Consider the following 23,386-nt stretch of genomic DNA (forward strand, 5'->3'; position numbering starts at 1 on the left):
ACTCGCACGGTTTATTTCACCGAATTCAGCGTTTTTGCTCCACAACTAAAGCGAGCAGTTTGCTCTGTGCACCAACATGGACTCGAGTCAACCAGCGCCACCTCTGGCCAAGTGCCACAGCCTACAGCCAGATCAACCTGTGACACACATCTGCACCACGTTTGAATTCGTGTCATGCACATTTGTACCTTTCAATTGTGTCTGTTTGTGCGTCATGCAAACAAACCTTTGAAATGAATGAAATGATATCATGTATTTAATATCAGCCTACATTTGTACAAAATGCCAAATGACATACACATAAGAATCACCATCCTGATATCAATACTTTTGCCCATACGAAAAATGTCGTGAACACACTAATATTTCACCAGTGTTGTAACATCACATGTCGTTAGCGTAGTCTGTCTGTGTCTTCCCTCTGCAAACAAACATGTTAGAGTTGGTTGTGATATACAGTCTGCATAAGTGTGGTCAATCTAATAAACATTTGTAAGGAGATGGCAGTTACTGTGAATGTACAGCAGGTGATTAGTAATAAACAGTCAGACAATGACCCTGACAATCTCATTCAATCTTGCAGATTGCACCTTCTGTGGAAAGTGGTACCACACAGTGTGTGTGGACTTCCCTTGTGCAGAAGGCGACTACAAATGTTGTGGGTGCTAAATAAACAGAAAAAAGTGATCCCTGTTGTCTTTGCTTACTGATTGTTTTCAGTGTTGACAATCCACATTGCTGGCATTGCATCTTTCAACATGTTTGTGGGCAGATTTGGATGTACCAGGGGTAAGTGCAGCCACTCAGCCTCTACTCACTGTGATCATAGCAGCAGGTGCAGATGTGTCACAAGTTAATCTAGTAGTGGGCTATGGTCATGTGTTAGTGGTGGGAACAGTCATATCCACTCACTCTCACTGGCTGTTTATTACTAATCACTGTGTAACTGCTGTGAATTCACAGTAACTGCCGTCTCCTTACAAATGTTCATTAGATTAACCACACTTATACAGACTGTATATAACTCCAGCCATGTTGATGAATTGCCTATATTGGCTGGAAATATTCATTTTCAGGGAAAAGACACAGACAGACTATGCTAGCGACATGTGATGTTACAACACTAATGAAATATTGATGTGTCATATTTGTCCAAGGCGTATTTCATTGTTATGGAAAAAGAGAATATTAAAATCATGATGACCAATTGGAGTGGTGATTTCTATGACTTTGCGTATATAATTTGGAATGTTGTACAAATGTAGGCCAATAAGGAATATATGATATCATTTCATTCTTTTCAAAGGTTTATTTGCATGACGCACAAACACACAATTGAAAGGTACAAATGTGCATGACACGAATTCAAACGTGCTGCAGATGTGTGTCACAGGTTGATCTGGCTGTAGGCTGTGGCACTTGGCCAGAGGTGGCGCTGGTTGACTCGACTCCATGTTGGTGCACAGAGCAAACTGCTCGCTTTAGTTGTGAAGCAAAAACGCTGAATTCGGTGAAATAAACCGTGCGAGTGGAACGATAACGACGACAAGGGTCTCCCGATCGTTTACTCTTGCTGTCCTGTGAACAACAACGGCGTGGTGTTACTTGTTTGCTGTTTTCGCGATCGCGTCGCGCATGAGGATATCACCAGGTAAACTCGCCACATTTTTAAACATTTTGTTGTTCAACAGCATCAAGACTGACGGAGTGTGTTTGAGACAACCTCACAAGTGTCACAGATGACACATTTGGCGTTTTTTTTGCTGGTTTGTCGGTAGGAGCTCCTGAAACGCAAGACTGCCACACATCTGTTCGACCAACGCCAGTTGATCTAAACGCCAGTTGATCTGGAACACCGGGACAAAGTAGGTTAGCCACGCCGAAGCAGAAGGAAAGTTTCTCCGGGACAACTTTCCCCGGCCTGGGAGCGTTTGGATGGAGGCGTAGGTCGTGTTGGTGTGGCTCATTTCACACGGTATGTGTCGTGGTGCGTTTTGGCTGGCTGCTTTGTTTCCTGTTCGGCTGAAGTTAGCCCGAGGGAGAGGCACGAGCTTTGCTCGAGTTCAAAACAGGCTAGCAAACAAGTAAACAAGGCTGTTACTAAAGTTAATCACGGCCGGCTAGCCCCGGTTTGGAGCGCTTAAAATGCTGTGTGTTTTCACATGTGTGGGGTACGGAGGACAGTTTTGGACGAGCAGCTGAGCAGTTTGTCTTTCACGAGAGAAGAAAAATGTTAGTGAGCGCAAAAAAGCAGAACAAACATGTCGCTCGTGTATCTGTGATGCGCCTGCTTGTTTCCTCACTATCCTGCTGTGTTTCTGGATTTTTAGATGACACCGAAGGAGAGAGGAGGCTCTCTGTAACGGTACTGTGAAAGGTAGGAGACGATCTGATGCCGTTCGTGTTATATAGCACAAAATAAAATGTATACATATTTACAAAAAACGTTTCCCGGTATGACTTCAGTCATTTTGTCTTCCTCTTACTCCGTTTAGCACAGATCGCCACCTTTTCAGGCGACACTCTGTCAGATGAGTTAACGCAAACAGAGCAGCGAGCTTCAGAATAAAAGCGTAAATGTTACAAAATAACGACCTGTTATTAAAATTAGAAATAAATAATTAAATTAAAATTTAATCTGTTATTCTTTTAATATTGTGTGTTACTAAAGTGCTTCCAGTGCATTTCATTTCGATTTTCCAAAAATCCCGGATGTCCTGTGCCTCTGTTCCCGTTTCCTTCACGCTTCTTGCTGCAGTCAGCATCAACTTTGACATTTCACGGGTTGCTGCGCCTCCCGTACAGCCCAGCCCAGCTCACACACTCATCTTTGTGTTTCACTCCACACGAAGAGGTAACAAGACGGTCTAAGTGATATAACAGATGGGATTAATTTCCTGTTCTGGATCCTGGGATTTGAGTGTGTGCTCATCCGGATTCAGACAGGGGGTGTTAAAACGGGTGGTCAGTGGAGGTGTTGGGTCACTCTTTCTTCCACGTGGTCAGTGTGTATTATCATGTAAAGTCCACCCTGACATTGTGTGGTTTATTGATAAATGACTCCAAATCTTAATATAATGAAGGGGGAGAGGGGTAAAAGCTTAAATCTAATGTTTGGGAATTGTTTTTCTGTGTGACTACCTCATCTTCTCATCCGTCAGTATAATCCTCTTATGATGGCCACACGACCCACATACAATCAGTCTGAGTGGGCTATTAATTTCTCCACTCTGACAGTACGTAGCTGTGATTCGCTGTGCCTCTCAGTCCATTTTAGCTTTGTGTCCATAGCTTGCATTCATATGTGCTTGCTCTTGTTTTATGTTGTCTGTAAAGTTTGATGAGTCAGCTATATTTGTATTCTGTAAAATGATGAAAGCGCAGACACCAAAGTGATGGCCTGAAATCTGTCTGGCCTCAGTGTTATTACAGTCATATTTGCTCAAAAATACACAATACAGATAACAGTAAAACATGCCAGATGTTTTTTTTTCTTATGTAACAGGAGTGGCTTTACGCCCCTCACGTGCAAGTCGGCACTTTTTCAGCTCAGCTGTGAGCTTGTCCTGAGAATACATAGTATATTGTTATGAGCCAGGTGTTTATGTGTATACAGATGCATATCACGGTACAACATTTCCTGCCGTGTTTTTCTCCCAGCTTCATTTGGAAATAAATGATACTGGTGTGTAAACATGAAAAGACAATAACTATTGTGGCGGATAAACAGACGAGGGGTAGCTGCAGATTTGCACCTGTTTATGTCACTGTACATCTGTGTGTGTGTGAACGGGTGTGCTGGCGATCTTTTCCGTCACCGTTTGTGTCGTGAAACGCACAAAAACACACTCGCACATGTTTTCAGGCGTGTGCAATCCTGCTGGAAATCCCCGAGCCCTGCAGTCCAGCTTCTCTCTTCCTGCTCTTCAACCAGAAGCCCATTGTTCAAGCCGTGTGTGCCCGTTGCCATAGGAAACAAAGTCTGAAGCATCCCTTAGTTTCCATTGGTTACCTCCGGCATAAATGTGCAAAACAGCCACAGCTGAGCTCGAATACACGAATTAAGCCTAAAAGCATGAAAAAAAATACCAGGAGGTTAAAGTCAATTTTCTTATTATTGTTACAGGTTAAAAGCACGTATCAGTCATATTGTATTAATGAACTTTTATGTACAGAAAAATGTGACATAAATGTTTGCATCACCTCAGACACCTGCCATGTCCGGTCCCACCTGGCTGCCACCGAGGACTCTGGACAGCCCAGAGCGAGCCGCCTCCCAGATGTCCCACTCCGCTGGTGGAGCAATCTATCGAGCCCCTATGAAGAAGGGCACGCCCGATTTCAGACCAAAATATGGTCCTTACGATCAGAATGGAGGAGGAGGAGGAGGGATGGCCAACAGGTACATGGCAACTGGGCCCACAGGTAAGAAGGCTACTCGGCACGCGGCTGTATCGTCCTGAAAGCATCTGAAACTCAACTCACCGATGTTTTTATGTTACAATCAGGAGAAAGGAGCTGTAAAATCCTAAAACTCTATAAACTCTGCATGATATCCATCCTCTGCTACTGATGTGCAGATGTTAGGCTGAATAATGATGATCCCTTCCTGTAGCAGTTATATTTAGGAAGGCTCTAGCAGTCACAAATAAAGTTTGTTTACCGAAGTCTTTTTAGTATTAAATGTCAAAAAGCAAGTTTTTTGAATTTGTAAAAGTTTCTGCTGACCTCTGAAATACACCGAGTGTGTGGCTGTGACCCTGTTTTCTTCTATCCTTTTTACATGGTGTCATATCACATCGTCAGAGTTTTAGAAGCGGAGATTGTGGTCGAAGCAAGGTCTTTTATTTTGAAAATTGACCAGATTCTTTATCCTGTTCCTGTGTCCTGACGTCTTTCTCCCAGCGATGTCCTTTTTTTCTTTTCTTTCCCCAATCGATTGTAGAAGATGGCTGTCCCTCCCTGAGCCTGGCTCTGACGGAGGTTGCTTCCTGTTAAAAGGACGTTTTTCCTTCCCACTGTCGCCAGTTGCTTCCTCATTAGGGGTTTGATTGTAGGGTCTTTACCTTAAAGAATGAAGTGCCTTGAGGTGACTCCTCCCTGTATCTTTTGCCTCCATTTAGAAAAAGTAAGCCGTGGTATTCTTAAGTGATACAGAGGAGAGATCCACTGGGGACACTCCTGAAACACTGGTGTATTTCAGGGGTAAAACAATGAGAATATTTAGAAGTAAGTGACTAAAAGTCTGATAGAAACAAATCGGATGTGGCTATGCTGGAATACTGACTCTTCACTTTTTTGATTTTTGTTTAATTGGAAACAGATTCAGGCCTGTAGCGTTTCTTACTCATATTAGAATCATGACTGAAAGATCTCTCGTGGTTAACGTGGGTAGAACGAGTGTTTCAGCAACCAGCGATGCATCGCATGAATGTCAGAGCGAATCTCTTTAGTGAAGATCTGCTTTGTGATGTTGTGCTTTAAAAAGACGGTTTTGGATTCATTTCCAATATCTGTTCTCTAAAACATTAGGTGGACCCATGCATCATTCATCTGGTGATCACTATTACCCGTCTCCACACGGTCCTAAAGAAGACCGCAGTTGGAGCCCTCACATGGACAGCTACGAGATGATGGTGAGTGGACATGTCAGTAGCTTTGCCTACAAGAAACTAAAGATTTGAAGGGTTTCAGAACCAGCTGACAGGTTTCTTATGCTGTTCTGGTGTTAGCATCGTGGCCCAGAGAAGCCAGCAAGCTACCACTCCAAAATCGATGCTGAAATTGACTCCCTCACCAGTATGTTGGCTGATCTGGACAGCCACCCGCAGGACTCCAGCACTCAAGTACGGCAAGCTTGATTAGCTCAAAATGATTTACATGTACTTAATTGATAAATTAAACAATGAATAATGTTGATATCTCTCTTTATTTGCATGTTTATTAATTCTCCGCCTCCCCACAGCTCTATGACAACGTGCCTTACAACAAATACCTCTCAGCGGATCACTACAAGCCTGCACACCAGAGCGCTGCCCCTCCTCAGGGTCGCCCATCCATGAGCTACAACCCTCATCCCCAGAGCCAATACCACCCAGCACCTCCCTACCCCAATGAGCATCAGACACCTCAGTACTCCACCTCCCACCAGCAGGACTACTACACCACTTCTACCCCTAAACCTTACCCTCAGCCCGTCCCAGCCTCCTACACCACAGCGTCCACTCCTACGGGGCCCAGGTTCAGCGTCCAGGTCAAGACAGCGCAGCCAGTCACCTACTCTCAGACAGGGAGGCAAGCTGAACAGGCATACACTCCGCCTCCTCCTCGCCAGCACGTGTCACGACCCCCGCCCCAGACTCAAACTGCTCCCCAGGGCTGGTACCCTCCACATCCCGGCTCACAGGTTCAGGAGATGCACTCTGAGGGGGGGTATAAGGGGAGCGGCTCAGGGTCTGGAGGAAGAGTTAACCAGCTTCCTGTGTCTAAGAGAGCGATGGAAAATAATCAGAGTGGGTCGGGAGCCGCACAGGGTCCAGGTTATCAGTCGAGCAAGGTAGAAACGCAACTTCTATTTTTTTCATACAACAAACACAAATTGATTTGTGGTCCAGGGGCCCGTTCTTCGTACCTCGCTAAGTAGGTTAGCCGGATTAGATTGTTGACGATTTCGCGTGATCCTGGATCAGTCGGTTCCCCGAAGCTCATCCGGGACTTGCTGTCATAGCAACAGAGCCGTAAGCGTAAACCTGCTCGGGAGCAGGTTTACTTTATGTAAACAGGATTAGATCGCGGCCACGCAGGTATGTCCGCTTCATTTATACGAAAGCAACAGCGATATTTTTCCACTGTTTCACCATAAATAAATATTATCAATGTAACTAAAGATAATGCAGCACTTGATCCTTTTATTGATGTCACACAGATACATACAGGTCATTTCCTAAAAAAGGGAAATGAACTATTAACATTCTATTACATGTATGTGATTATTACAGATGTAATTCATATTTCAGAGTAGTAATTGTAAATTACTTCGTGTAATCAAGATGAGAGACCACGGCTATAAAAGCGAAGGTGGATTTGGGAAGCCTGTCGCAGCCATGTCCTGTCCGTATACGCGACCAACCCATTGCGGAAGGTGCAAGATTGATAAGGAGAGTCCTCAGAATTCAGCGTATATTGCGGGATAGACAGGATCCTTTAGCTCAGCGCGACAGTGTGCTCATAGAGAGATATCGATTTTCCCGTGAGGGTATTATTTACTTAACCAACTTGTTGACGAGGGGGTGCAGGACCACCACCTGTCTTTTTTTCCTCTGCCCTTTTCTTGGTTGCTGTTATGAACAAACTAACAGAGTATTACAGGCCAGTATTACCTTGCCAAGAGACGAAAAGCAATCTAAGAGATAAATATTACCATTCTGTAGAATACTCCTGTATTCCACTTTTACTTGTTCCCATGTTCTTGTGGGTCCTGTTGTGGCTCTAATGTGAAAGGGGATATAATATAACATATTATAATATAATATAATGCCATATGATATTGGACAATATAGTGTCATATGATAGATCTACCCTACCGCCTACTGGTGTTGGCCAGAGGGGCCGATGGCGCGATATGGCAGCCTGGCTACAACCGTAGCTGCCTCCACCAGTGTGTGAATGTGGGAGTGAATGAATAGTGGTATCGTAAAGCGCTTTGGGTGCCTTGGAAAGCGCTATATAAATCCAATCCATTATTATTATTATTATTATTAAATTACCTACGAGTTTGATTTGTCAGCAACTTTCTGCCAGCCCTCTCTCCTTGCTTTTGCAGCCTTTGCAGTGTTCTCTTGCGTTTTAATTAAACTCTGAAACTCCTGAAATCCTCACTCAAGAGTTCTTGCTCTGCTGCCGGAAAATACCGAGCACGCCCCTTCGACATTTTCGCCGACCAATCAGCGGGTTGCCGATCAATGTTTCTACTATCGATGCGTAGCCCCTTTTACGACGCCCAGTGATGTCACATTCCTGCGTCCAGCTGTACTAATCGTCAACAGCAGGTGTGTTCGGGGAACCGGATTAGCGCGCTCACGGTTAGCGCGATGATTTGATCTTGGATGTGTCATTTGATCTTGGATGTAGTAAGCGACGTACGAAGAACGGGCCCCAGGTGTTCTGAAAAATCAAATAAACTTTGTGTGATTCATGTGTCCTCTTTCCTCCAGCAGGGGGCAGCAACGCCCAGGCCTGAGGAAGAGCTGGATCGGCTCACCAAGAAGCTGGTGTATGATATGAACCACCCGCCTGCTGAGGACTATTTTGGTATCAGTTGTTACTAGTGGCACATCACAGCAATAAATCTAAAAATAGTTTAAGAGGAAAGCTCATCTTAATGACTTTTTTCTTGTCCGTTTCCATGCCGACCTTCAGGTCGCTGCGCCCGCTGCGGAGACAACGTGGTCGGCGATGGCAGCGGCTGCATCGCCATGGAGCAGGTTTTCCACGTGGAGTGTTTCACGTGTATCACCTGCCACGCACGTCTGCGAGGACAACCCTTCTACGCTCTCGACAAGAAGAGTTACTGCGAGAGCTGTTACATCGTACGTGAATGAGCTGTTTTCATATTTCCTCAAACCGGAGAGATTTGCTCTCCCTCGTCTTTCAGTGGTCCTCTCTCAACCCTGTTTTTATTTCCATCTGTTTTTCTTAAGAGCACACTAGAGCGCTGCTCAAAGTGCTCCAAACCCATTCTGGACCGCATCCTGCGAGCCATGGGGAAAGCCTACCACCCTCGCTGCTTCACGTGTGTCATTTGTAACTGCTGTTTGGACGGCGTGCCCTTCACAGTGGACGCCACGTCTCAGATACACTGCATAGAGGACTTTCACAGGTAATCGCTGAACTGTGCGAGCTAAACAGCGTTTGCAGGCTGCGACTCTGCACTGAGGCCGAGACAGAGGTGCTTAAACTAACTCTGAGCTTGGATGCTTGTTGTGTCTGACAGGAAGTACGCGCCGCGCTGCTCGGTGTGTGGGGAGCCCATCATGCCCGAGCCGGGGCAGGAGGAGACCGTCAGGATTGTAGCCCTGGACCGCAGCTTCCATGTTAATTGTTACGTTTGTGAGGTGAGCTTTCCCAATCAAGCAGATCTCTTGGCATATATCGAGGAAAAGCTTTATGAATTCCCTTTTTTCTGAGAATAAATTATTTAAAAATAAGAGGAAAAGGGATCAGTTTCAGGGAAATAGAGTAACAGCCTCAATTCCGGCGCCTTTCCAAGGCAGGAGAAAGCCTGGTTACATTAAACATTACATATAATTAACACAGTGAACTCTCTTGTGAGAATAAAGTAGTCAATAAACATCAGCATGGCGTTGCTAATCTCTAAACTGCAGGTTTAGGTGGAAACAGCTCAGTGTGTTGACATAAATCAATCACAGTAATCTGGGGAATCTAAATGTGGACTTGCTGATCAAAGTGTGAAGTTCATCATAGTTGACGAAGAGTTCAAAACACAAAACTCGGCAGTCCTTGTGAGCGTTTATCTGAAGTGACCCGAGTGCCTCTTTTCGTCAGGAATGTGGTCTCCTGCTGTCGTCTGAAGGCGACGGTCGAGGCTGTTACCCGCTGGACGGCCACATCCTGTGCAAGAGCTGCAGCGCACGCCGCATCCAGGACCTCTCGGCCAAAATCTCCACCGACTGCTAACAAATCTCTACCTGAACCTCTTCGCTCCCGGCCTCACAGATCCACGGATAGCCGGCACATTATTGATAGCAGCTTGTTCACTCACAGTGTCGGTAGAAAATCGTTACTTTTACTTCCTCCTCACTGGTGTTCGGCTTCTCCCGCTTCATTTCCTTTACTCTTTGGTACATCGTTTGTAATGTTTAGCTCAGCGTTTGTACGACAGTGGCCTGACCTGCAGGCAGCTTGGGCTCCACTTTATCATTCATCCACTCCGGTACTGCCCACATATTCCTTGCACATGTCATTTTATTTTATTGTTAACACTTTCAAAGACAATGAAAGCACACACGGACGTTACAGATTTCAACCTGAAAATAAGGATTTTTTTCCAGATAAGGGACACGCGTGATAATCAGGATTATGGTTTGTCTGAACCAGGTTAGAGAGTAGGCAGCGTTTTGCATCGAAATGCATATTAAAAGCACACAAAATCAACTGTGATTGTACATAACAGGTGGGTTTGAGTGAATCTGCTGCGGGTTGTTGTGGAACGCGTGTAGCCTGTAGTGCAGTGCGGTGACGTAGCCTGATAGAGCAGGAAATGTAGACGATAAGAATGTGTAGCAGTTTGACAGCCAACAGCTTATTTTTCTTTAGAACGAGATTTGTTAGGACAGATTCTTTGTCACGCTTCTCAGCATTACAGCATCATGTTACTAGTCGCTTACTCACAACTTGTAATAAGACTCTTTTCTCTCTTTTTTTGCCATTTTTGAATGTCTACGAAACACAATCTTTGTTCGATGCTTGTTTGTTTGATACTTGACATGTTACATTGAAAATGACGGTGCAATGAAGTCAAACTCACTTTGTCTAATGGAAAACAGGGTGTGGCTCACTTACGAGGCATCCTGGTGTGCAAAAGCTCAAAGCCTCTTGTAAAGATTTTGTTTAATGTGCCATTTGGGGAAACGTTAAAAAGGAAAAAAGCATTTAAAAGTGATAATCTGTTTAAACGGGCAGATGACTTATGGATTAGCAAAACTTGTGTTTCTCGTTTGGTGTGAAGGCACCGTTAGGGGGTAATGAGTGCTGAATTTAAAGGGGACCTGTTGTGCTGTAATTTTGAACTCAAGTAGAGCAGCTTTGCAATAATTCAGTCTGAAATAATCAAAAAGTTGCTGTCTCTGTCTGAGCTGTTTTGCACCTCCCCTTCTTTTAAAACCAGCTCTCTTCTGATTGGCTGCCCCTCACAAACAAATGGTTAGACCAGCAGGTGGCTTATGTGCTTATGATTAAGCCTACTCTATGACATCACCTACAGTTTAGCACAGTAATTGGAAATAAAGAAGTAAAGAAAAGCATGATAGGGTCCCCTTTCTTTTAAGGTGATGACTTTGTTTATCCCCCTTAAATGGATTTTTTTTGTTTTCGATTACAAGTCTTCATTTATGGAGGCAAAGTAGTCATACTCTGAGCCTTTGGAGCTGCAGTATTTGTTATAACTGTGTTTAACCTCTTGTCTCTCCGTCCGCATTTTGTACGTGTTTAACTTAAAGGGCTAGAAATGTGAAAGCCTTACCTCAAGGATGTCATTCAGCTCCATAACTGTCCTGGTTTGAAACTGTTTGTGTGTTTCTGTGAATTCTGCTTTTGTTTCGGTGACACAACACGATCACTTTAAAACGCTCCAGTCGTCGGCATCTCTTCATTTATCTCGTGATGGTGCTAATCTGTTTTGTTTTTTTTAAACATTTCACAGTGCTCGCAACTCACTCAACACACTGATTCACGCCAGCATGCGTCACGCTCCTCGGATCTTGGAGTTTTCTTTCCTTTTCAGTCACGGATTACGATCCTTGTTGTGGATTCAGTTTAAAGTGTTGAGTTGGAGCTCGGTGGTTAAAACGTTAGCAAAGAGGTGATTCTGGCATTTTAACAAACACCATCAAGTGCTGCTGATAACTAAAACAATCTTTTAAAACAACCATCAGTGCTACACCTCAGTGACTTCTCAAGTTATCACATTCACAAAATTTTTAGACAACTTGACTTTGACCTTGAGTTTGAGGTCACAGAGATTCATCTGAAAGATTCAGTTTGAAGCTCCCACGTCTCCTCGTTCTCGAGTTATCACAATTACGAACTTGGCTGAGGTCTAAAAAGTGGGCACAGGCACCAAAATTTGTATGTTTGTTCCAAGCAAAAAGCCGTATTTTTAGCCGTATAAAACTAGGGCTGCACATTAAACCTGCAGTTCAGTGAATCTCATGTATGTAAATCACCAGTTATCCTGACAAGTCTCTGCACAGGTTTCAGACCCAGAATCTTTTTCTTCCTGCGGGGAGACTAATGCGTAACGGTGCTGCCCAGGTATTCGTTACATTCGCCAGGTTAATCAGTGTTATCTGTGATTTATATAATGCTTTTTACATTGCAAGCTGAGCCAGTCACTGTCACTCATGTTCTTAAATGGCTTTATCAAAAAAGTAACTTGTATCTATCTGTGAATGATTTCCCTCTAATGCTATCTGCTGCACTGTGTTCAAAAGTAAAAAAAAACAAAAACACATTACCAAAAGATGATATCAACTTGCATTGTGGGAAATGTAGGATCCAGGAAAGCTGGGGTTTGATGCAGACAGAATCGGGATATCTCATCGGTACCAGCTTCACAAAAAAGCAAGAATTCAGGATTTAAAATCAGAAAATTTATTTCAGAAGTGTGTACCTGCCGGTCTTGAAACATATAATTTTATTAGTCTTTAAAACTTAAAGTATCTGCACATTTGTTATCTTACGGTAAATAATCCGGTTACCACAAAGAAAGCAAACATGCGTCGGCTGATCCGTAAAAACAAAAGATACTCCTGCTGTTAACAGGAGGTGAAAGTCTTCCAGAAGAAGTTGCGGCAGCCTGCTTTGCGCTCTCGTTGGGACAGAGAGAGGTGTCGCCTCGTCACCTCCTCCCTGCCTCGCCGCGTCTCGTCTCCTCTCGCCGCCATCAGTTCAGCCATGAACTTCAGCAAGAGCCAGTGAGTCAGATCCTAAAGGAGGACAGAAATGGAGGGGACGGGGTTCCTCAAGTTCAAACACCTGTTCCAGTACAAAACTGTTTATATATTTTAGCTCCTGATGCAGCATTTACTCACCTTGTCATTTGTGAGGTCTGCTCTCAGTGTTTCTGTCAGCATGTCGCTGTATGGAGCCGTGCTCACCCGCACCAGCAGCACAGACAAACCCAGAGCCACGAGAAGCACCTGAGAGCGAAACATCTCCGCCTCGAACCGCAGACAGAACAACTCAGCTCTTACGTTCCCAGACTCTGCTTTCAACGCTGGAGATGTGCGGTGCTGCAAAAATCCCCAAACTATAAGAAACCCTAACCAATCGGGATGTAGGAGGTGCGGGAGCTGAAGGGTATAATGATGAGCTGAGCTGATAAATAGGCACCTTCATCTTCAAATCCTCCTCATCCTCAAGCCAACAAAAGGATGTGATTGGTGGAGAGGATTGGCTGTGAGGCAGTGAGGAGGTGTGTGTGTGTGACAGAGGCTGTGAACAGACGTGTCACCAGACAGGATAAGGTCATCACTGGGCACGATGGCGTGGACGAACCAGCTCCCAAACGCATCCGACAAAAAGTGACAGAGGTGGTTTTCAGGCCGATCGGCACTCATGCTGCATTAACTTTAAATGAGATCCATTAAATCCAAAAAACTGTGATTTTTGAGGTAACTTCTGCCACTCGTAATTAGCCACAGCAGCTTTGCAGGGGTCTGGAGCGCAACATGAGCTCCGGACACCGTTCAGTGCTGCTAATAACACAGTGTGACTCAAATGTTAATGAGGCTGCCTGGACACAGCTAACCCTTCCAACACTCCCCCACCCTTCACGCCATCGTCACTTTGAGTCAATGGGGAAATAAAGGAGAGAGGAGTTAACATCTAAATGTCAACTCGCCAACAAAACGCTTGATGTAAGTGTAGTGGTGGTGGTGGTAGAGCAGGTTCCATCGGCAAGATGCTGAGCCTGACTCATCCGCTGGAGTGTCTGGTGACACGCTTACAGTAGAAAGTGCTTTGAGTTCTCAACTGAGTAGAAAGTTGCTATTTAAGTAACATTAAAGACTAACTCAAAGAGAAATTTCAGGGTTGCCCCTAAAAGAAATACACTCCTCCTCTGTTTTGTGTGTCTTCAAATGCTTTCTCTGTGATTGAGTTTCCATCCCGCTTACTCGTTTTTTCACCTCCTCTTCTCAGTAGCAGCAGGGATCCGCCCGGACCGGGAGGATTTCTTCCCTCAAACGACAGTTTCACATCTAGATATTTGTTTAAACAAATGCTGCCCATCATTTTTGAGGTTGTGGTCCTTGTTGGTGAAATCTGCATTCACGAGTCCGCTGTCAGAAGACTGAATTAAGATGGTGTCAGTGAAAGGACACCACAAGGGAAACTAGTGCTGCAAAAACACAGTGAAATGTTCAACACTGGAAAGTCCCCATGATGCTCCACAATGAAGGAGGAAAGGCACGGCGGAGGGAGCGTCATGATTTAGGCTGCTTTGCTTTGCTTGCTCGAAGGACGGATGGAGTGCAACCACCGAGGATGTAAATGCTGTCGAGTAACGTTTATGTGAAGCTCGTGTCGCAAACTGGTGATTGATTTATAATAGGTTACATCATTTCATTAATAAACTAAGTTTGTGTTTGGTTAACTATTTCTTTGTTCTTGGCAATAAATCTTATACTGTTGGAAAGTTTATTCCACCTTAAATGGTGCTACATTTGTAATGAAAATCCACTTGTGGGTTGAGCAGCACCACCTCCTCCTGCTGGCCACCTGCTCGGTCACACACTGCTGTGGGATGGTGTCCCGTTCTTCACCCAATATTTGTCACTAGTCAGCCATTGCAGCTTTGTTGGTCATTCTGGCACGAACATCGATTAAATACACTAAGAGAATAAATACAAGAAATCATATAAACAAAACACAACACTGGGAATTCATAGAATTAAATAAAAAAATAAAATATCCAAAAACCACTAAACACTGGGCCAGCTGACCCAGAGCCATTACAATCTCAGGCTTAACATCCTCAACTCTTTGAAAGAGTAGTCAGTGGTTGCATTGTGGGTAATGTAGGCAAATTTTGAAAAGGAAGAGAAGTGTGAAAAATACAAAAGGCAATATTTCTGGTACTGCTGGATCGATTCTGACGTGCTTGGAGGTATAAATACTGCATTTACTCAGTTTTCTACTCTTTCAGCAGGACAGGAAGTCAGAAAAACATCAAGACCTTGGTGAAGATATGTTTTTAAGAAACGTTTAACAAAAATACTTAAATACTGATTCACAGCGAACCGACTATCAAGTCAGCTTTATTGATTGTGACTGACATGTTCCCTTGATACACTGTTTCTGCCATTTAAAAAAGTCATCACATTTCTAAAAGAACTTCTCAGCAACCAGCTGGAATAAAGGAGTGCTCGAACACCGGGCCAACTAATGAAGAAAAAACCATTTTCACATCTCATTTTGTAAAAAGAGAGTGACCTTTTCTGTGACTGTCCTCTCCACGGGACTCTGTCTGATTACTCAGTCTTTAATCATGACGGGACTTGACTTAAAGTAACATTTTCTGGACGTTGTTGAGTCAGAGCGGGCATCCAGCTGTGCCGCCTGGGATTAAATAGAGAGGTCTGAGATAATGAATAAGGATGCCTATGTGAGACATCTGACCCAAATGTCACATCTGGACCTGTTCTCATCAGGTGACCCTGAATCCTCCCTTAGTTGCGCCACGATAATTTTAGGCTGCTGCGGCCTTCCCATGATGCAGTGTTTCTTTGTCACTCACCAAGTGTTTATACACCATTATGCATTTAATCATGATATATTATTAAACTCTGGCTCTCTTCCACAGTGTGTCTTTTGTCTCGTCTCCTTCCCCTCACCAACAACTGGTCACAGCAGGTGGCTGCTCCTCCCTGAGCCTGGTTCTGCTGTATTATTGGAGGGTCTTTACCTTACAATATAAAGCGTCTCGAGGTGACTGTTGCTGTGATTTGGCGATTTATAAATAAAATTGAGTCACCCTGAGTCAACGCCTCGGTATTTACTAACGTGGCTCACAAAAAAACTAGACATGTATGACACTAGAGCCAAATATCCATCGTCACCTGGAGTCATATTTACTGAGAGTCTTACCACAGCAGGTGTTTTAACCTAGATGACTGTCAGAGAGATTCGTGACATAACATCACCTATAATAATAATAATAATAACAATACAGGTGCAGACAGAATCCCCACCCATGCTGTAAAATTCTGATATTTTTAACTCACTGATGCCAGTTTTTAAAGTGACATAAAATGATCTAATACTGATGCACATTTACTATTTAGTTGCTTCCCGAGCTTGAGTTGGCAGTTTTCATCCTCTTTCTTGCTACTCTGCATGCAGATACATTTTTACAGGCACTCACAGAGCCTCCAGAAAACCTTCATCTATTAGGCTTTATGACGTTTATGATCAATTTCGTTATTATATAGCGAAATCTGTTTATCCAAGCGCTTCCTGTGTGCCATGTTTTCATTTCTTCATCAAAGCTGGCAGTCAGTGACACACCCCGCTTTCAGCACTAGGTGTCGCTGTAGCATCGTGTTTTCATCCAGTTTCTGACTTCAGCGAGTTTTCACGTCAAACGTGGTTCGGAGTTTACATTAAGGCCTAAAATTTGTCTTTTTGGCTCTTTTTTTTCTCTTTTTTAAAATTTACTTTGAAGTGAATCATCACGGGTGCTTTTATATACCGCAGACGTCCACGCCAATGTGGGCGCCTCACAGCTTCTTACTGCACAGGTGAGTCTCCATTCATGTTCACCTCATACAAGGAAGATTTTGAGTACATCTCCAGCATATGCCACCAACAGAAATACTGTGATTCTGCAGAATTTGATGACTGAATGATTTTGTGGAGTGGTCTGGGGGTGGGATATCTGCTCTCTGAATGAGGATACCAGAGATGATTGGGAGGACGGCTACACGACCTGCATTTATCCTGGTGGTGGAGGAGTACAAGCATCAGGGCATCCACATCGATCACAGGCTGAACTGGTAGATCTGTATAGACCAGGCTGTGTCCATACAGAGCTGAGAAAGCTTATTTATTGAGTTTTCTGTCTGTTAGCTGTGGTGGGTGCTGTGTACTTTGCTGTGGTCTGAGGAGGGATGCAGCATCAGAGCTGATGACACCAACGAACTAATCAGAAAGGCTGGCTCTGTGATTGGCTGCAAACTGAAGACTTTTGAAGTTATTGTGGAGAGGAAGTGACTGATCAAACCACTTACTGGTCAGGCAGCAGAGCATCTTCTCTAACAGACTGATTCAGCTCAACTGCTAAAAGGACAGATACACAAAATCCTTTATACCACTGTGTATAAATACAATGTATGTGTCTGACAGAGACATATCTACTACATTCTACTACTTTTAGTTTTTCTTTGCAAACCATGAAAAATCAAAATATTAAAGACTCAATGAATAAACTTTGTTGATGGAAGCTTACATTTTATTGAAGAAGGGCGGTGTCAGTTTATTCATAAAGCATTAAAATACAAGCTGTTGTTCATCTTCTGTTTGAAACAACCCATTTAACTCCTCCCCCCTTAAGCCAGCATTCTTTGGATTGGCTCCAACTCACAAACAGGAAGTTTGTGGGTGGAGCTTCAGTACTCACAGCCAGACCTATGTGGTTAAGATGACCATCCAAGGATATCAGTTCTCACGCTATCAATATGTTCTTAGAGTCTGTTCTTAAAGTAAAATGGGAAGTGTGGCATGAACGTGTTTAATTCTTCTTTTTGAGCATTAATGACACATGAATGTTTCTCCCACTAAAAATCAGCCATGAATCAAAAAATTTGACCTACTAACTCAAACATTTGAGAAAATAAGATGACAACCTGAAACGTTGATTTATGGATGATATATAAAAAAAAAAGCTCCCATACCATGAAGCTTCGTATCACTATGGTCACAAGTGAAGGACTCTTGGTGTTGTTATTGGCAACACCTGTGCTGCCATGACTGCTGATTGAAAGACGGCTTGATTTCTAACAGGCTACACATGGGGGTGTAGCGGTTGCCCGGCTGGTGTGGTAATAAAAGCTGGTTTGGGTTTCAGCACTGCATGGTGCCAGTGTGACCAGGATATGCAACGCGACAGTTGAGCTTGTGTTGGTTAGCTAGCATCCAGGCTAGTTTTAGACACTACCAACAGATCAGTGGCTATGGCCTTTTGTTTTTGCCTTGGGTAAGGTGTTTTCCACACCAGTTTATGAGTTGCTCCTCAAGCAGCTTTCTTCCATGAGACTTAAATCCGTTTCATCTTACAGAGTGCTCTTTCTCCTGTCGCTGCGGACAGCTTCAACGCGTGATATTCCCAGCGGTGAGCTTTAAATGTTTGCTTCTCGTAAGAGCAGCTGTGAAAAGCAATGCAAAAGCAATCTCTAAAACCTTTAATCATGCAGGAGTTCTTCAAATGGAGTGTCGTGAGCGTTACTTCATGATAGCTGTTGGTCTCTCCTTTGCTGGGGATAAACCTCGCTTTGAGGCTGTCGGTGAGTCTCTGACTGGATGTAACTCCATCCTGGTGCATGTTAAATCTCACTAACGTCTGGCTTGTCGCCCAGACAGCACAGGCGTACACTCCATCACCGAGGAGTACGCGGCAGAGTGTGGATACACCATCAGTCTTCTCCCAGTTCTCGGCCACGTGGAGCTCAGAGCCTCTTACTTCAGCTGCCATACTAATGATGCAGTATGCCCCAACGCAATTTATCCAGACTTAATTACTGCACGTTAAGTGTTGTCTGTTCTCTGTGATGGCAACCTGGTGTTCCCATGCGCTTACACAGGATGATGAAGTGTTCACGTTCAACTTCAACCTGATTGTAACACGTGGAGGCAAGCAGGCCACATATGCGCTGAACAAGACCTGCACTCTGTCACTCCCGTGGTCTCCTCGAGAGGTTACCTGTGAGGTCAACTACATGGAAGTAAGCTTGGATTCAACCTGTAGCATTTTTTTTTTTTATCCAGGGAACTCCTTGAGCTCTCTTATAATCCTGGATTTCCTGCAGGTGTCGGTGAGGAGTGAAGCAACGTGTCCGTATGTGGAAACCGGCAATTCTGCTTTCAAACCTGTATGTTTCACCTTAAGTGCAACTGCCAAACCTAATGTTTATGCACAGCTAAAATTACAAATTTGGGTGGGCTTCTCTTGAAATATTTCCTCTTAGGCCCTTTACTCAGATTGGAAGGTGATGTTTCAAAGAGCAGAGGATCAGTTTCTGCCCATGAACCTCTCTGAAGCTCGGAAGCTGGGTTATGTGTTTGCTCTCACAGATGAGAGGCTTGTGTTTCGGACACCGTATGAGCAACCCCATTCTTTCAGCACTGAGGTAAAGGGATGAGAAACTGTAAAGGTTGATTATCTTATTCCCGGCTTATGTAAAACTTCCAATTTTGTGTTTTTCCAGGTGAATGGCGTTCCAGTAGAGGTGGTCCATGCAGTCCTGTTCTCGAGGCAAAGCTGGGTTGTCCTTGTGGTCGATCTGTTGGCTGCTTGCTCGATGCGTCAGTACTAATCCTGGTGTTTTGGGGGGGTGCTTTTGGGTTTTTTTGTTTGTTTTTTAACCCAAATACTTATAAGGAAACGATAATGGCGTGTCCACAGATAATGGGTCATATGACGGTGGCTATATGATTTGGGAGACTTCTGAGCTGCTCCACAGTCTGGTGTCTCCCTTAAATGAGACTGAGGTCAGCATTGGAGCCAATGGGAAACTTGTGGAGAAGAAAGTTGCAGAGGAGAGGGGCTACACCGTGGAGAAGGTTAACACCACCCTGCAAGTCAGTATTCCTTACAAAGCTGAAGGAGGATACAGGAAGGTAAGAAGGCACTAGAGCTGTAGACTTGGACTCGGCAGGTCTTCTAATCACAGCAGAGCTTTCAGGTTAAGATGAAATATTAGTGACATAGTCTGACTCTCTTGCAGAGCTTTGTGTCTCGAGACCTCTACGAATACTACGTTTTTCATCTCTACTTGGAGCAGATCTCAGTCGACGAGGCTGAGATTGCAGCCAGGCTTCGTTTTCACAGGATTATAGTCACTCCCCTGCTGCGATGCCACATTTTCACTGAAAATCGTAAGTGTATCTAATGCACTGCATCACATCGCTGTGGTCATATTCTGATGGGCTTTTTTCTTCAGAAACTCTTGCAAGAGAGCGCTCATTCACCATCTATCTCGGCGGTGTCCCTGAAGACGTGGTGTTAGTTTCTATTCAGCTGAATGGACGAGACTTTACATTGCCACTTACAAATACGAGCACCTACAAGGTCACTGAAGTTCTCCACCCCAACGGCACCCATGGATACACACTGACGGTGCTTTTTGATGATCCTATTGTCAAACTGCAGGTAATCTTTGGGATTAAAACACCCCCCCCCCCCCTGTATTTCATACTGGTTCTTAAAATGTTTCCTGTTAGTTCTCCAGAAAAGCTGTGGCAATGCAGCACATCCTGAATGTCAACTACACACTGGCTGTTCAGCCTGGAAATGAGCCTTACTATCATGAAACGACAGTCACAGCTCTAACTCGTGTCTGTAAGTCTTGAACCTGTTCAGTCTTTGGCTCAAGCATGAAATGGTATTAAATAATCCTGTATCCAACAGCGCCTCCTGTCTTTGATGCCAACTGTTCCGAGTCCAGCATACACTTTAAGCTGGACCATCGCCCTTTTGATTACTTTTGGGAGCTTGTCATCGGCTCGGACGTGCTAACCTCAGACCTGGCAGACCGGCGTGGCTACATCTTCAGTAATGACAGCCAGAGTCTGCGGCTTGATGTGCCGCTATTCACGAATGGGTTTAAATACCAGGTAGATGAGGGAAATGCTGTTGGCATGATCAGTTTGTTCTTAATAGGCTTGAATTGTGTTTAAATGTAGAAGTGCTGCATGTGTTTGGCAGGACGTCACTTTGAAGGGATTCTCAGGAACTTTTGAGATCCTTGTGAGAGTTCGTGAAACATCAGAAGTCCAGACGTCCACAGTTAAAACCTGCCTGTTCAGTCCCAAAGAATTCATCAGTAAGTGCATCCAGTCTTGACTATTGCAGACAGTCTCGGAGTTACCCATCATGTTAAAATTCAATTGTCTGTGCAGTGTGTTCGACCAATGGGAAGGTGAACGTGGTGGCTAACTTGTCTCTGCCAATCCCAAGTGGAGGGAGCCCAGCTGAAACCAGCCTCAGGGACAAATCCTGTCGGCCTAAAGATGCAGATGGCACCAGGGCTCTCTTTTCTTTTGCTGTTAATGACTGTGGAGCTATAATCATGGTAATGAGCAAATGTTATCTTTTATGTGTCATTTGTACCATATATTAAAATGCTTTTATTTTACTTAGCTGGGCAGGGACTCTGTGACCTATAGAAATGAGATAATCTTCAGCTCTGTGAGAAATCCAGAAAATCTGAGCAGTAAAAACAGGTATGCATCCTCACCCTCAACTACTTGGGTTTTCACCATTCGACTACTAAAATGTAACTTGTATTCCAGAGTGTTGCTGGAGTGCACATATACTGTGGCTGGATTGCATGCCCTCTTCTCGGCATACAAGTTTGAGTCTGACACAGTTGGCGTTGGTCGTATTGTGCATTCTAACCGCATCATTGAAGGTGGGTGGTTTAACAATTAAACAGCCTATCGGTGTCACTGAAAATGTTAAGTTAAATTATGTTCGTACTCTAGGTCCCGCAGTGGATCCCACTAGTGCATCCACCAGGAGATCAGTGACCGTACGACCTCGTTACCAGCCTTCTGCAAAGTACATCAAAGTGTCGAGCTTCTTAAAGAATCTCTCAAACAAAGGTCTGCACAACTTTTAAACCACAGAATTTGCCAGCATTGGAAGTGTCTAAATTGTATTTCTCTCCACAGGACTAAAGGAATCTTCACAAGTAAATGTATTTACTGTCATTTAAAGAACTAAGACTTACACTATTGTTGTTTTGTAATAAAGACTTAAATGAAGCATGTGATCCATTCTTGTCAGTTTGTCACTTAAGCTATGTTCACACTGCAGGCGAAAGCGCATCAAATCTGACTTTGACCCTATGCGACCCATATCCGATCATGGTATGACAGTTTGAACAACACAAATCCAGTCTTTTCAAATCCGACCAGGTCACTTTCATATGTGGTACCGAATCCGGTACATATTTGGTGTTTTAGAAAGTGACAGCTGTTTGACTGGTCATATTGCATTAAAGCTGTCTTTTACGTGACAGATGCCAAATATCAATGTCGGAGAAGACTAACCTCTGCACAGAGGTAGGATCCACTGCTGCAAACAAGGCCATTGCTAAAGCACGGGCTCACCCCTCCCATTCAGTGTCCTTCCTCTAATTTGTCAAAATTCGACAGACTGTGCAGAAATTAGACTGCTGCAACAACACCTAGCTCTGTAGCTGCCATTTGTACTTCGGTAAACGGCGTGTTATGTGTCTTTTGCACATGCAGGCTGCTTTGAGGGCCATGAACGTTCACACTAGAGCACGTTTGCTGAAACTGGGACTCTGTGTCAGAATTACTGTAACATGGGCCTCAGGATCTTAAGAAGTCTTTGTATGACTAGGTGAAACTCATAGGGAAATGGCCTGGCTTCTATAAAGCTACTCAAGGTTCTTTGCTACTAACATCTGATCTTAAAGCATTTAATTCTGGGCACTTTAAAGCAGTGTTCAAATGGCTCATTGCAAAGCTGGAACAAGCTGTGTAAACACTAAATACTTGATTTGCTGACCTCACAACATTGGCTTTAACTTGTTCCATATCAATGACATCAGTTTACTGTAATCATGACAAAATATAAATTGGACTTTTGCTTAAACAATCAAAACTTGGTGTTGTCATCTTTAGGTCAACAATGCTTCTCATCTATAGATATTCCATGAACTACAGTAGCTTTATGAAGAGCACTGAAGCCAGCAGGGATATCAACCAAAACCAGTACTGGAAATGCAAACTCTGGTTTTAATGATCCACTCAGTTGACAAGTTGAGGTAGTTATTTATGACCAGTTTTATTAAGTAAGGGCATGGAAGCCAGATGAGACAAACTGCAGGCATGTCTTTAAGACAGATTTGGATGAAATAATTTCCTGCTTCCAAATTCAGGTAAGAGGTTTCTGTACCACCCTGTTGAATACAGAATTGAATTTAAAATCTAAAGGTCAGGCCCATCTTAAAGACCTCATCGTACCGTTTCACCCCAATAAAGCACGTTGCTCTGACTGCTGGTTTACATATGGTTCCTGCTATTTAAAAGTAGAATGGGAGGCAGAGCCTTCAGCTGTCAGGCCCCTCTTGTGAGGATTCTGGAGACAGACACCCTCTCTGCTTTTAAGATTAGGTTCCAAGGTGTATAGTTAGGGTTGGATTGGGTGGCTCAGGATTCCCCCTTAGTTATGTTGCAATAGGCATTGGCTCTCGAGGGTTTCCCATGATGCACTAAATGTTTATTCTTCACTTGCCTTTTTTTATTTTTTCCAATCCAAATTTTGCATGTATACCATCCGTTTTATTTTTGTTGCACATATTTAGTAGACTAGACTTTTTATCGAGGGGTGGAACCT

The 23,386-nt window shown here is 43.9% G+C and overlaps 3 protein-coding genes across 7 annotated transcripts; 2 read left to right on the forward strand and 1 right to left on the reverse strand.

Moving 5' to 3' along the window:
• The first annotated feature begins 1,855 nt into the window (after positions 1-1,855).
• trip6 (thyroid hormone receptor interactor 6) lies at positions 1,856-11,367 on the forward strand. 5 transcript variants are annotated; one of them, XM_026162106.1, is made up of 11 exons: positions 1,909-1,975; positions 2,331-2,377; positions 4,209-4,425; positions 5,533-5,636; positions 5,733-5,846; positions 5,966-6,556; positions 8,214-8,310; positions 8,419-8,588; positions 8,700-8,878; positions 8,993-9,113; positions 9,565-11,367. In XM_026162106.1, exons 3-11 carry the CDS (start codon positions 4,218-4,220, stop codon positions 9,694-9,696), a joined length of 1,716 nt encoding a protein of 571 aa, XP_026017891.1. In that variant the 5' UTR covers positions 1,909-1,975; positions 2,331-2,377; positions 4,209-4,217; the 3' UTR covers positions 9,697-11,367. The 5 variants fall into 5 exon arrangements, with proteins under 5 accessions (XP_026017893.1, XP_026017891.1, XP_026017892.1 ...); XM_026162107.1 differs by lacking the exon at positions 1,909-1,975 and adding an exon at positions 1,983-2,232; XM_026162108.1 differs by lacking the exon at positions 2,331-2,377 and having other exon boundaries at positions 1,856-1,975.
• Positions 11,368-11,424: 57 nt separating this feature from the next.
• Positions 11,425-15,623, reverse strand: sst5 (somatostatin 5). Its single transcript, XM_026162135.1, has 2 exons — positions 12,831-15,623; positions 11,425-12,725 (listed from the first exon to the last, which is right to left on the reverse strand). The coding sequence occupies exons 1-2, from the start codon at positions 12,951-12,953 to the stop codon at positions 12,555-12,557; spliced, it is 294 nt and encodes a 97-aa protein (XP_026017920.1). The 5' UTR covers positions 12,954-15,623; the 3' UTR covers positions 11,425-12,554.
• A 2,228-nt stretch (positions 15,624-17,851) lies between these two features.
• On the forward strand, positions 17,852-21,791 carry LOC113018751 (uncharacterized). The gene is made up of 19 exons (XM_026162097.1): positions 17,852-17,995; positions 18,078-18,130; positions 18,213-18,302; positions 18,375-18,502; positions 18,600-18,740; positions 18,825-18,887; positions 18,984-19,145; positions 19,224-19,320; positions 19,421-19,635; positions 19,743-19,893; positions 19,959-20,167; positions 20,239-20,356; positions 20,426-20,631; positions 20,723-20,840; positions 20,917-21,089; positions 21,158-21,240; positions 21,310-21,428; positions 21,502-21,621; positions 21,691-21,791. The coding sequence occupies exons 1-19, from the start codon at positions 17,973-17,975 to the stop codon at positions 21,732-21,734; spliced, it is 2,313 nt and encodes a 770-aa protein (XP_026017882.1). The 5' UTR covers positions 17,852-17,972; the 3' UTR covers positions 21,735-21,791.
• Positions 21,792-23,386: the final 1,595 nt, after the last annotated feature.

Source organism: Astatotilapia calliptera, chromosome 3 (genome assembly GCF_900246225.1).
Source record: "Astatotilapia calliptera chromosome 3, fAstCal1.2, whole genome shotgun sequence".
Taxonomy (NCBI): Eukaryota; Metazoa; Chordata; class Actinopteri; order Cichliformes; family Cichlidae; genus Astatotilapia; species Astatotilapia calliptera.